Raw genomic sequence first — 13621 nt, 5'->3', positions numbered from 1 at the left:
GCATGTGCTACCGTACATCACCTTACTTAATCTCCTGATTGGTCTTTCTGTCCGATCTGCCTCTTCGTTCAGCTGATATGCTAATTTTTCGACTTCGTCCTTAATTTTTGCACACCAGTGTATATACAGAATCTAAATAACAGAAATCAAAAGAATCTAAATAACTTATTTTTTACTATAGTAGAATTCTAAATAACTTTATACTGACTAAAATTCATTCCAATAATTAATTGCTTTAATTAAATTTCTGTTTCTCGGAGACAATATACGAAAAAAATTTTCTAATCATATATATATATTTCTTATTCTACCTGAAATTATTGATAAATAATCTGATAAAAACTGATGCAGGCATAGAGGGAGAGAATGTAAATAATTATTTAATTATTACGAAATAATGTGAAGCAATGTTTGCATTCAAAATGTAAGATTTTGAATGCAAACATTTAATTTGCACATTTTGAATGCCAACATTTAATTACACGGAAGTAATTTAGAAAATTTTGCACATTCCTCAGGCACTGTACAAATTATTTTTTTTTAAAAAAGACTGAAATTTAATAGACACTGCAGGATATAATAGTTGAAATTTTATTCATTATACTTTTAATGAATAAAATCAATTCAGGCCACATGTTCCATTCGTACATACATACAGAAATATGGAGGAATATAGCAAGTGCTTGTAAATAACACTGAAGAATTTTACAATTACTTAATGCTGTTTATTTAATTCTTTGAAATAAGAAAATAAAAGCTCCAACATTCATTAACAAACTAGGGGACAAAATCCAGTTTACTTTACTGAATTATAAGATGTAAAAAAATTAAATCTAAATAATGAATTATGCACAACATACGTTGACAAATATTAAATGTACTGTTATCGGCAAATTAGCCTAAATTAAAATGAAACGTATATTAGAAAAATAAGCAAATTCAATCAGTATGGACGTTAAAATAACTAGTACGTAAAGTTCCATAATATTGTAAATGTAAACATCACTGAACCAGACTCGACAGCAATGGACATCACGAATAAGCTAGTATAGGGTTGCTTACTCGCCAATATTTCTCCTTGCGCCAAAGGCACCATCAAGTTAATAGTTGAAATTTTATTCATTATACTTTTAATGAATAAAATCAATTCAGGCCACATGTTCCATTCGTACATACATACAGAAATATGGAGGAATATAGCAAGTGCTTGTAAATAACACTGAAGAATTTTACAATTACTTAATGCTGTTTATTTAATTCTTTGAAATAAGAAAATAAAAGCTCCAACATTCATTAACAAACTAGGGGACAAAATCCAGTTTACTTTACTGAATTATAAGATGTAAAAAAATTAAATCTAAATAATGAATTATGCACAACATACGTTGACAAATATTAAATGTACTGTTATCGGCAAATTAGCCTAAATTAAAATGAAACGTATATTAGAAAAATAAGCAAATTCAATCAGTATGGACGTTAAAATAACTAGTACGTAAAGTTCCATAATATTGTAAATGTAAACATCACTGAACCAGACTCGACAGCAATGGACATCACGAATAAGCTAGTATAGGGTTGCTTACTCGCCAATATTTCTCCTTGCGCCAAAGGCACCATCAAGTTAATAGTTGAAATTTTATTCATTATACTTTTAATGAATAAAATCAATTCAGGCCACATGTTCCATTCGTACATACATACAGAAATATGGAGGAATATAGCAAGTGCTTGTAAATAACACTGAAGAATTTTACAATTACTTAATGCTGTTTATTTAATTCTTTGAAATAAGAAAATAAAAGCTCCAACATTCATTAACAAACTAGGGGACAAAATCCAGTTTACTTTACTGAATTATAAGATGTAAAAAAATTAAATCTAAATAATGAATTATGCACAACATACGTTGACAAATATTAAATGTACTGTTATCGGCAAATTAGCCTAAATTAAAATGAAACGTATATTAGAAAAATAAGCAAATTCAATCAGTATGGACGTTAAAATAACTAGTACGTAAAGTTCCATAATATTGTAAATGTAAACATCACTGAACCAGACTCGACAGCAATGGACATCACGAATAAGCTAGTATAGGGTTGCTTACTCGCCAATATTTCTCCTTGCGCCAAAGGCACCATCAAGCATATGCAGTAAGTGAAATTCGCTTAACACTATCAGCTGAATGTGTGGTCTGCCATTACGCTGCCGGGGCAGGCCAAGGTTGCCTTAGCCTTTCATCTCTTGAGTTGGTGAATAATATGACTACCAAGTTCACTTAAGGACTAAACACCACGCAGAACAAGATGACAACTAGTCCAGGGCATATATTCATGTACTCCAGGGCCCATGGTTAAGAAATTGGATAATAGGGCACTGCAGGCATTGGCACTGTAACGGCTGTTGTGCCACGGAGGGTAGTTTAGTTTATATTATATGTAGTTTGAAAATGCAAAAACAGTTAAAATTACTGTATTATTTAAGAACTGTCAAGGTAAGATATGGTAGAGGTAATCCATGGTGATGAGAATAGTAATTAGTGAAGACTAAGAAAATTTTACTTAAAGAAAAAAGTCATCCCATATTTCAGAACCAGAAATTATAAAAAGCGAGCTGCATGTGGAAGTAAAGTATTTTTAATTATCTTTGCCATGTATTAAAATATATTTATCTTTTGTTCTGGCAATTTTTGAATATCTTAACCCTGAAATTTAAAGAAGGTTAAACATGTTATGAAACACAATTTCTCAATTTTTTTTTTAGAAAGAGAATGGAATGAAGAGAGAAATGAGCACATCATATAGTAATCATAAAAGTGTTCCTACTGAGGTACCCACGACAGGTAATTATAAATTAAAAATAAAAAATAAGTTTGTTCTTTTTTATTTGTAATTTTGAGAAGAATTTGATCTTGGATGTAAAGTAATGAATTAACTTCTCATCATGTTACCCGTTAAGTCGAATATATTTGAAAATATTAAGTGTCTTAAAATGTGTATGCATTATTATAATTTTATTAAATTTTTCTGCATGCAGTTGTAGTTAAACTTGAATATGAAGAACAGAATCAGCTGGAAGATATTCCAGAAATTAGTGATGAGGTAACTAAAAAGTTTTACTTCTTGTTTTAAAATTTACTTTGTTAAAATTTTAGTAACATAAAAATGAGCAACAGGCTCAATATTTTAATTTACTTATGATATTTAAAAGCAGAAAATAACGTTAATCTCTCTTAATGATATGGAAATGATGAAAACATTAGTAAATAAAAAGTTTTACTTCCTGTTTTCAAATTAACTTTGTTAAAATTTTAATAAAATTATAATGAGCAACAGGTTCTACGATATCTTAATTTACAATATTATTTAAAAGTAGAAAAGAACATTGACCTCTCTTAATTAAAATGTGAAAATACATAGTATATTGTATTTCTGAAGAGCTGCCTTAAATGATAAATACAGCACATTAAACATGTAAAGATTCACTTACGTTCTTATTTTAGGTATTTCAAAGGCATTATTTGTTGCAATAATATTCTTTTTACTTATACACAATATCTTCCTACTTGTATATATATCTTACGCTTTTTACATGTTAACACATTGGTGCAATTTGCGATTTATGTAAATGGAAAGGAAAAAAGCTACTTAATTATGTGAAGTTCGTCGTCTTCATTCCTTTTCTTAGAAAGATTTCCAAACTATTGATATGTATTGTAAGTTTTTATACATTATAAACATATGAAAGGAAAATATACCTTTGCAATTTAAAATACAAATTTTGATTTTTATCATACATTAAAATACAGAGCATTTACATTCTTCTCTATATCTTTGAGTATTTTTTTTTTTTTTTTTTTTTTTTTGTGCTAGTCTTATCCTGAAGTACTCAGCAATTTGTTTTCACTTAAAAACATACACATAAGTGGAGACTTGGCCATGTACAAACTTTGGCAACAAGGTGTATGTAAGAAATGCATTTTCTCACTGTTCGCTTTAGAAAAATTTGTATTCCTCCAGAAATTTTACTGGAGTTTTTCCATTACTGGCAAATTCCACAAGCTCACATTTTAAATATAATGGCAAAAACCTATTGTGGTTTTTTTCCAAAAAATGTTCGATCTTGGAATACAACAAAAATGAACACTTACGGAAATGACTGCAGTGCTGAAATGAAGGATTGTTGTGAGTATGCTTGCCATAAGAATAGTTATGTGAATGGTTGCCAGGGTTTGGCACATTCAGAAAATCTGACGATTTCTAGTAAGGTGGTTGCACTAATACTTAAGTACCCATTTTACATTATCACCATAAGTCAAATCTAGGGCTAAATTCAGCTTTAGTGCTTTACAATTTGCTATTTCCTTATGTCCGTAGGATGCTCTACTGCCATGAATATAGTACTCGTTTTGAGTTCAGTACATTTACAATATTCTTGTCTAGTTCTGAGTACTCGGCTGCAGAAAATCTGAAATTATTTCATCTTTTTTTTACATGTAGAAGAGTATATGTATGTAAATATTTGTGTATGTGTGCAATTGATAATATTACAAGGATATTTGTGGTCTCAGATTAAAATAATTTGTTATAATTATCAGTTGATTATTATTATTTCTAAATTTGGGGAATTATTAGCATAAAATCAGTTTAAATGCAATATTTTGACTTCGTAGCTTGCAGCTCCCACAAATGGGAAAGCTACGGAACTCTGATAGCCCAACCCAGAATCAAATCTTGGTAAATGGGTTGGCTGTTGGCTGCATGATTTGATTGGATTAGTTTGATTTTTTGGCAAAATATGTGAAGGCTTATTGAAGGAAACTGTTTTACATTATACATGGGAAACCCATGAAAACTTCCAAGTGAGCTGTCCATTTGCCAGGATTTAAACAGTCAAACTTGTAATGCTCAGTAATTTTATTGCTTGCTTGCTGATAGGCAGCTGCATAAGAGCTTTTATGGTTTTCCTCATGCATAATATCAATATGTACAGTTTTCTTAGAAGTCATGTCTTTCCTTAAGCAGATAGCATTCTTTCACTTTACCATAATGCAAATTATTTATTTTGGTGGTTTGCGAATTTCATAACATTTAAGCAATCTATTTTCTTATCATAAACGTAGATCTGTTGTATTAAAGATATGTTTTTAGAAAACTAACATTAACACTTTGCATACGGCTTCTATCTCAGCAGGGTTATCAAGTTTATCTGTTGCTATGATTCACATGAAAATTGTGAGCAAATATTCCCCCCCCCAGCCGATGTTGCGCAGGATAAAATTCATTATCTGTTCATTATTTCAATGCTAGATGTCTCTACGAGATCCATTTGCAGAGAATTTGCATAAAAGCTTCGAATGCGGTCATAAAAATGTTCCAGTGAAGGGCCTTACTAGCTTTGTCGAAAGGCATTTTGCCAGCCATTTATCACCAAGTCTTATAGAAAAAGAAAGTAGAAGATAATGTGCCATTTACTGTTTTAATAACAAAGATAAAAGTGGGAAGAAAATGCACAAAGGGGCTTTGTGTTTGGTGTCATGAGTATCAGGTTGGATTATGTTTGAAGTCATACTTCAGAGTTTATCACAGGAATAAATATATATATATATATATTCTGTTTTATTGGAAAGTTTTTGTCAAAATTTTTGCAACAAATTAGTTAAAAATTAAATTTTACTAAGAATAAAATTATTTTGTGCATTTTTAAACTTCGTCTTCATTCCTTTTCTTAAAAAGATTTCCAAACTATCGATATGTATTGTAAGTTTTTATACATTATAAACATATGAAAAGAAAATATACCTTAGCAATTTAAAATACAAATTTTGATTATTAAATCAGAATTTTATGATACATTAAAATATAAAACATTAACATTCTTCTTCAAATATTTGAGTAATTTTTTTGCACTAGTCTTATCCTGAAGTACTCTGTGATCTGTTTTCACTTAAATACTTACCAGAGGAGTGGAGACTTGGTCAGGTACAAACTTTGGCAACAAGATGTATGTAAGAAATGCATTTTCTCACTGTTCGCTTTAGAAAAATTTGTATTTCTGCAGAAATTTTACCGGAGTTTCTTCCATTACTGGCAAATTCCACAAAGGCAAAACATATCATGGTTTGTTTATAAAAACTGTTGGATCTTGGAATACAACTAAAATGAATACTTATGGAAATGACTGCAGTGCTTAACTGAAAGATTGTTGTGAGTATGCTTACCATAAGAATGGTTATGCGAATGGTTGCCAGAGTTTGGCACATTCGGAAAGTTTGACGACTTCAAGTAAGGTGGTTGCATTAAATACTTAAGTACCCATTTTACATTATCACCATAATTCAAATCTAGGGCTAAATTCTGCTTTAGTGCTTTACAATTTGCAATTTCTTTATGTCATAGGATGTTCTACTGCCATGAATGCAATACTATTTTCGATTACAATACTCTTTTCTATTTCTGAGTACTCGTCTACAGAAGACCTGAAATTACTTCATCTTTTACCTGTAGAAGGGTATATGTATGTAAATATTTGTGTATGTGTGCAACTGATAATATTACAAGGATATTTGTGGTCTCAGATTAAAATAATTTGTTATAATTATCAATTGATTATTATTATTTCTAAATTTGTTGAATTATTAGTATAAAATCAGTTCATCTGCAATATTTTGACTTCATGGCTTGCAGCTCCCACCAGTGGGAAAGCTACGGAACTCTGATAAATCAACCCTGAATCAAATTTTGGGAGGTGAGTTGGCTGTTGACTGCATGGTTTGATTGGATTACTTGGATTTTTGGCAAAACATGTGAGAGATCCTGAAGGGCTTACTAAAGGAAACTGTTTTACATTATACATTGGAAATCCATAAAAACTTGCAAGTGACCTGCCCATTTGCCAGTATTTAAACAGTCAAAAAAAAAAAAAAAAAAAAAAAAAAAAAACTTCGCATATGGCTTCAATCTGAGCAGGGTTATCAATTTTATCTATTGCTAGGATTCACATGAAAATTGTGAGCAAATATTTGTTTTCTCCTTTTGATTTTGTGCAAGATAAAACTCATTATCTATTCTTTATTTCAATGTTAGATGTCTTTACGAGGTCCATTTGCAAAAAAGTTGCATAAAAGCTTCAAATGTGGTCATAAAAATCTTCCACTGAAGGGCCTTATTAGCTTTGTCGAAAGGTGTTTTGCCAGGCATATATTACCAAGTCTTATAGAAAAGGAAACTAGAAGACAGTGTGAAAATTACTGTTTAAATAAAGATAAAAGTGGGAAGATAATGCATAAAGGGCCTAAGAATAAAATTATTGTGTGAATTTTTTAAACTTATAAATCATACCATCTGTAATTATGTGCCTTGTATTATATATTGGTGAAGTGGCTGCCATGTCATGCAACAGCACCACAGTCCACAAGCCCTGGACAGGGCAAGGTTGCCTTATAAATCGCTTCAGTTCGTGGATGATATGAATATCAAGTTCACTTGGGGACTAAACACCGCATGGAATAGGTTACCACTAGTCCAGGGCATATGTTCATGCACTCCAGGTCCCACGGTCAAGAAAGCATATAATAGGGCAATGCAAGCCATGGCTGTTGTGCTAATGGCTTTTGTGCCACAGAGTGTAGTTTATTATATATTATTATATGTAGCTTAAAAATGCAAAAGCAGTTAAAATTATTGTATTATTTATAAACTGTCCAGTAAGAGATGGTAGAAGTAACCCATAGTGATGTGAATAATTAGTGGAGAGTGAGAAAATTTTAATTAAAAAATGTCATCCCGTATTTCAGAAGCAGAAATTATAAAAAGCAAGCTGTACGTGGAAGGTTAAAATCAAGTATTTTTGATTATCTGTGCCATGTGTTAAAATATATTTATATTTTATTCTGGCAGTTTTCGAATACCTTGACCCTGAAATTTAAACAAGTTAAATACATGTTATGAAACACAATTTGTGAATTATTTTTTAGGAAGAGAATGGAATAAATAAGGAAATAAGCACATCATATAGTAATCATAAAAGTGTTCCTACTGAGGTACCCACGACAGGTAATTATAAATTGAGAATAAAAAATAAGTTTGTCCCTTTTTTTTTGTAATTTTGAGAAGAAATTGATCTTGAACGTAAAGTAATGAATTAACTTATCATATAAGCAGCTAAGTGAAATATATTTGAAAATATTAAATGTCTGAAAATGTGTATGCATTATTATAATTTCATTAAATTTTTCTGCATGCAGTTATAGTTAAACATGAATTCGAAGAACAGAATCAGCTGGAAGATATTCCAGAAATTAGTAATGAGGTAAATAAAAAATTTTACTTCCTGTTTTCAAATTTAGTTTGTTAAAATTTTAATAAAATAATAATGAGCAACAGGTTCTGCAATATCTTAATTTACGATGTTATTTAAAAGTAGAAAAGAACATTGATCTCTCTTAATGCCACGGAAATTATGAAAAGAGGGAAATGGAAGCAATTTGATACAGTCAAAAGTTGTTAATCCGGACTCGTCGGGACTTCGGCGATTCCGGATTATCGATTTTTCCGGATTATAGATCATCAGTTTAAATCTGGTAAGATGGCATGCAGAAATTACAAAATTAAAAATATCAAACCGTAATTTATGAAATAAAGAACAATTATGATCTAAAGGGTATCAAAATTTGCAAAAAGAAAAAGCTTAATATTTATTTGTTTACTTTGTTAAACATTTCTTTCAATGTAAGTTGCTTTGTTTCATGTGATAATACTTTCTCTTTAATTCTATTAAACAGACATAATTTCTTGCTTAGTTACAAAGTTCCGCTGTTCAAGTCCTATAATTGCTGTGTTGAGAATATCGACTAATTTGTCAATCGAAATGTTTTCGTTTTCAATAACCTCTGGGTCACTTTCTTCACTATCGGAAGCGAATTATAATGACGAGGAACTTGTTTTAACTTGTTTTAAATCATATCAAAGACAGAGTACATCAAGATGAAATACTACACTTAGTAAGGAATTATAAGCCAAATAAAATAAAAACATCTGCCCTGAAGATAAGGATAGTGCTGACAGATCAACTTCCAATCTGCTGCGTGAAATTGATAAACAGATTTCGGATTTCAAACATACTTTTGCTTTGTAGATACAAATTACATATTAGTAAATATATATCGGAAATTCTATTTGACATAATCGAAAGTTCAAGCTTACTTTTATGAAATTGCTCTAACAGTCTGCAAAAAATAATAAGCCGGATCCAATTCGAAGATTAAGGAACAATGCAATCTGCAACATTAACTGAATTAAATAATTTTAGCTTAGCTTATACCGTTAGTTACACATTAAACGCGCATGTGCACAAACATATTCGCACCTGTAAATGAATGCGACGCATGCGCAGAAAGTTTGTAGCTTTGAGGTCCGGATTATAGATCATTCCGGATTATGGGTGTCCGAATTAACGCCTTTTGACTGTAATTGTTAAATGTCATTAAAGTGTCTTTCTCCTTACTGTGAACTGAATATTAGATTGATGAAAAGGCTATTCAGTGTTTATGTATAATATTTATTGAAAGAGGTTTCTTTTGCATTTTTTTAAAAATTTAAATATGTAGCTTCTTTGTAAGAAGGTGAAGATCGAAAAGCTAAAAATTGAAACCAGAAGAACACATAAAATAATCATTTTGGAAAATATCAATTTTTAAATTTGTATTATCTCTGTATCGTATACTTGTATGTTCCCTCCTTTTCCATTAAAATGTGAAAATGCATTGTATATTGTATTTATGAAGAGCTGCCTTAAATGATAAATACAGCGCATTAAACACGTAAAGATCCACTTATTTTTTACTTTAGGTATTTCAAAGACATTATTCGTTGCAATAATATTCTTTTTACTTATACACAATATCTTCCTACTTGTATATATATTTTATGCTATTTACATGTTAACACAACCACACGGGTGCAATTTTATGATTTTTACAGATGGAAAGGAAAAAAGTTACTTATCGTAATATCCGGAAGAAAGGCCGTATTAGCGTAAACGCCTGCACCCGAGAAAAATGGCGGGGAAAAAATTAAAATTACACAAAAATGCCACATCAGCGTAAATGCTGCAATAGATTAAATTGCGTGTGACATCGTCGTGGGCCGTATAGATGCAAAATCTCAACCTATGTCCTAATATGTGAGATATCAGTTAAGAAAAATCCATGAAATGAAACCATAACTCAAAAATAAAGGTAAGAAATGTTGAAAATATATTTACGTTCACGAATGTACTTATACCCACTAAAGAAGTCCATATTTGTAATACTCAGACTATATTATAAAAAATGTTGCAACAACGAAATATTAAATTTGGATGACAAAAGGAAATTTTAAATTTTACGTACAAAAGGAATTACAGGAAACTATACATCATGTGAAGCCATCAAAATATGTTTCTTCACTATCTCAATTAAAAAGATTTAGTAAATCCTGATCTAATACCAAGTCTTCCAGATCGCCACATTCATCCTCTTGGTTTACAGTCTTTATCTAAGGATATAATTTCAGCTTCTTTGAACCCTGCTATTATTGACGATGTTTTTACGCACTTCCTACCCACTTTGCAACTTCTTCATAAGATGCTCTACGTATTTTACCGCTTTTGGTATACGTGTGCAATCCTTCACTCATCCAACACTCCCACCGCTTTCAGACTTCAGCTTTGAAGGATTTATTACCTGACAAATCTAATGGTTGTAAGATTTTTGTGAAACCACCAGGAATTATTGCTACGGTCATAGACAATTTTTGTTATCTCACTGATTCATGTAAATGAGCATGCATGGAATCAATTATCACTAACCCTTTTGGTTGGAAAAAAGATCCCTTACGACACTGTAAAACTTTTTGTAGCCACTCATGCATTATTGTTTCTCGCATCCAGCCGTTCTTGTTTGCACAAATAATTACGTCATTAGGAAAATCTCCCTCTGGAATAGTTTTTCGTTTAAAAATGATCATCGGCTTTGGCTTGTCACCATTTGGGGCACAAGCTAACACACATGTAAATGACGTTCTTTCATGCCCTGTTGTAAGCACAGATACAGTTTTTGCACCAGTTTCATCAACAGTTTTGTTTGCAGGAGAGTTGAAAGCTAACGGCGTTTCATCCATATTTATTATCTGTGACCAAAGAAGTTTTTTTTTTGTCAATAATATCTGTCACATATTTTAGAAAAGATGCCTTTTTATCCTGCCAGTCCATTGGTAATTGTTGCCCAACTGTTTAAGAACGCACATAAATATTTTTCTTTTCATAAATCTGCTACACCAGCAAGGCCTGTTGCAACTTATGATCTTTTTTCTTATTCTTATTATTTATATTTTAACAACATCGATAAGTGAAATTTTGCTTACCTTTCTTAATAAATATCCACAGGAACACTTGGAATTCCTTTTCATTTTTATCACACAGAAGCTTTATTTACAGCTATGTACAAGAATTGTATGCTTACATTAGAACATTCATCATGTTTTTCTGGTTGCCACTACATCTATCTCAAAAAACCGCAATAATCATGCGGTAAGAAAAATATAACAAGCTAAAAGTAAAAAATGCTGCGCCCTCTCGTGGCCAGCTACATAAACTGTAACATTCTCCCCCTCGATGAACTCTTGGTTCATCAGAGGATTGGATTATGAAGTTATCTTAAACACTAAATGTTTTTAATGTTCTACAAGTTTAAATGTTCATACATGCATTGTTCGCAATTTTAGTTCATTGTATTAAGTTCAAAGAGTTCAAGTCATTTCTAATGGGTACAATAACTGCACAGGACGACGAAGATGAGTTCCATTAGCTAAACGGACAGTGCAAGCTCTTGTTTTCCCATCTCGTCCTGGATGACACTCCTGTACAACTCCCATCTTCCATAATATTCTTGGTAATTTTTCTTCATGTACTAGAACTACAGAGCCTTTCAAAAGATCTGTTACGGCATTACCTCTCTGAATTTGTTTTACGTTTCTAATTTCAAGTAAGTATTCTCTTTTCCATCTTTTCCAAAACTCTTCTAATAACCTTAGCCGGTATTTATATCGCCTTGTTAAATTTTCTTTAGTTGAATCAGGTTCAAGAATTTTGCCAGATGGTAAGGATGTCAGTCTTCATCCAACTAGAAAATGAGCTGGCGTCAGCGGTTCTGGTTCTCTAACTTCACTATAAACATATGTCAGTGGACGCGAATTCAATATCGCTCCAATTTCAATTAAAACTGTTTCCAGCTCTTCAAATTTAGGTGAAGCCTTCATGAGTATTTTCTTCAAACATGACTTGATAGATCTAATAAGCCTTTCCCAAAAACTGCCCCACCAAGCCGCCTTCTCCACATTGAATTTCCACTCAATACCTTTATTAGCAAAATAATTTTGAACTTCTGTGTCCTTGATGGTATTCCATAGTTTTTGTAAATCCTTGTCTGCTCTTTTGAAGGTTTTTGCATTGTCTGAATATATTATTCGACATACTCCTCTTCTTGAAATAAATCTTCTAAAGGACAGAAGAAAATTATTTGCTGTTTGGCTAGACACAAGTTCCAGATGCACTGCTCTGGTTACAGCGCATGTATACAGAGCAATATAAGCTTTCCCAGTTTCATCCTTTGTACTCATAGGACCAGCAAAATCAAGTCCTACAACTTCGAAGGGATTTGCCTCTGTTATTCTTTCGATTGGTAAAGGAGCGATATCCTGACTTAGTGGCTTAGCTTTAAATCTGTAGCAAATCACACATTTGTTAATATTACTCTTTACACGCTGCTGACCCTTAAGTATCCAAAATTTTTCCCTAATTTGAGTTAAAGTTTCAGCTACACCAGCGTGTGCTTGCATTTCGTGACAATCTTTAATGATATGATCTGTGAAATAAGACTTCTCAGGTAGTATTGCTGGGTATGTTTGATTATAGCTTAACCCAGCATTTTGAAGCCTTCCTCCTACTCTGAGTATTCCATTTGAGTCTACAAATGGATTTAATGTAAATATTTTGGAACTATGTATGCTTTGTTTCATCTTTAATTTCCTTATTTCTTCTCTAAAATTTTCTTCCTGAGTTTTCTTGATCCAGAAATTCTCTGCTTCATTCATCTCTTCAGCCTTAACAGGTCCAATGCTTCTTAGTTTTGGGTTTTTCAAATTATTGATAAATCTGAAAACATACGATGTTATTCTATATACCTTTTTTATGTCACTAAAGTTCTCGATAGGAATGATATTTTCAACAATACAGTTTGCTGTTAAAATTTCTTGCTTCTTTCCTTTTCGTTTCTCAGAATTTGTTATTTTATCATCTTCCTTAAAATTTCCCGAAGATCTGGGCCAAACGTTGTTATCTTTGACAAGCCAAGGTGGGCCATACCACCACAACTCTTTTTTTGAAAGGGTTTCTACCTTCTGTCCTCTCTTCAATAAGTCCGAAGGATTCTCATGGCTGGGACAATAATTCCACCAATCTGGATCAGTTTTCTCTTGGATTTCTAGACACCTATTTCGTACAAATTGTTTCCATTTTGTCGGATCAGCCTTGACCCAATGTAATACAATTTCTGAATCTGTCCACATATAAATTTTCATTT

General features: G+C 31.7%; 1 protein-coding gene across 5 annotated transcripts in view; it reads left to right on the top strand.

Moving 5' to 3' along the window:
• Positions 1-13621, top strand: part of LOC118179836 (uncharacterized) — a 94154-nt gene that overhangs the window by 61261 nt on the left and 19272 nt on the right. For 2 of the 5 annotated variants that reach the window (XM_085806806.1, XM_085806807.1), the window contains 4 exons: positions 2767-2845; positions 3040-3104; positions 7979-8057; positions 8249-8313. In XM_085806806.1, coding sequence (XP_085662932.1) covers positions 2767-2845; positions 3040-3104; positions 7979-8057; positions 8249-8313 — 288 coding nt within the window. Of the gene's footprint in view, positions 1-2766; positions 2846-3039; positions 3105-7978; positions 8058-8248; positions 8314-11824; positions 12026-13621 lie in introns of those variants that run through there. The other 3 variants (XR_015038258.1, XR_015038260.1, XR_015038259.1) reach the window with 3 other exon arrangements.

This window comes from Stegodyphus dumicola, chromosome 12 (assembly GCF_044657685.1).
Source record: "Stegodyphus dumicola isolate Sdum_Otavi_A_Nest chromosome 12, ASM4465768v1".
Lineage (NCBI taxonomy): Eukaryota > Metazoa > Arthropoda > Arachnida > Araneae > Eresidae > Stegodyphus > Stegodyphus dumicola.
Note: the sequence above shows the minus strand (reverse complement) of the source record. Positions and strands in the feature narration are given on the sequence as shown.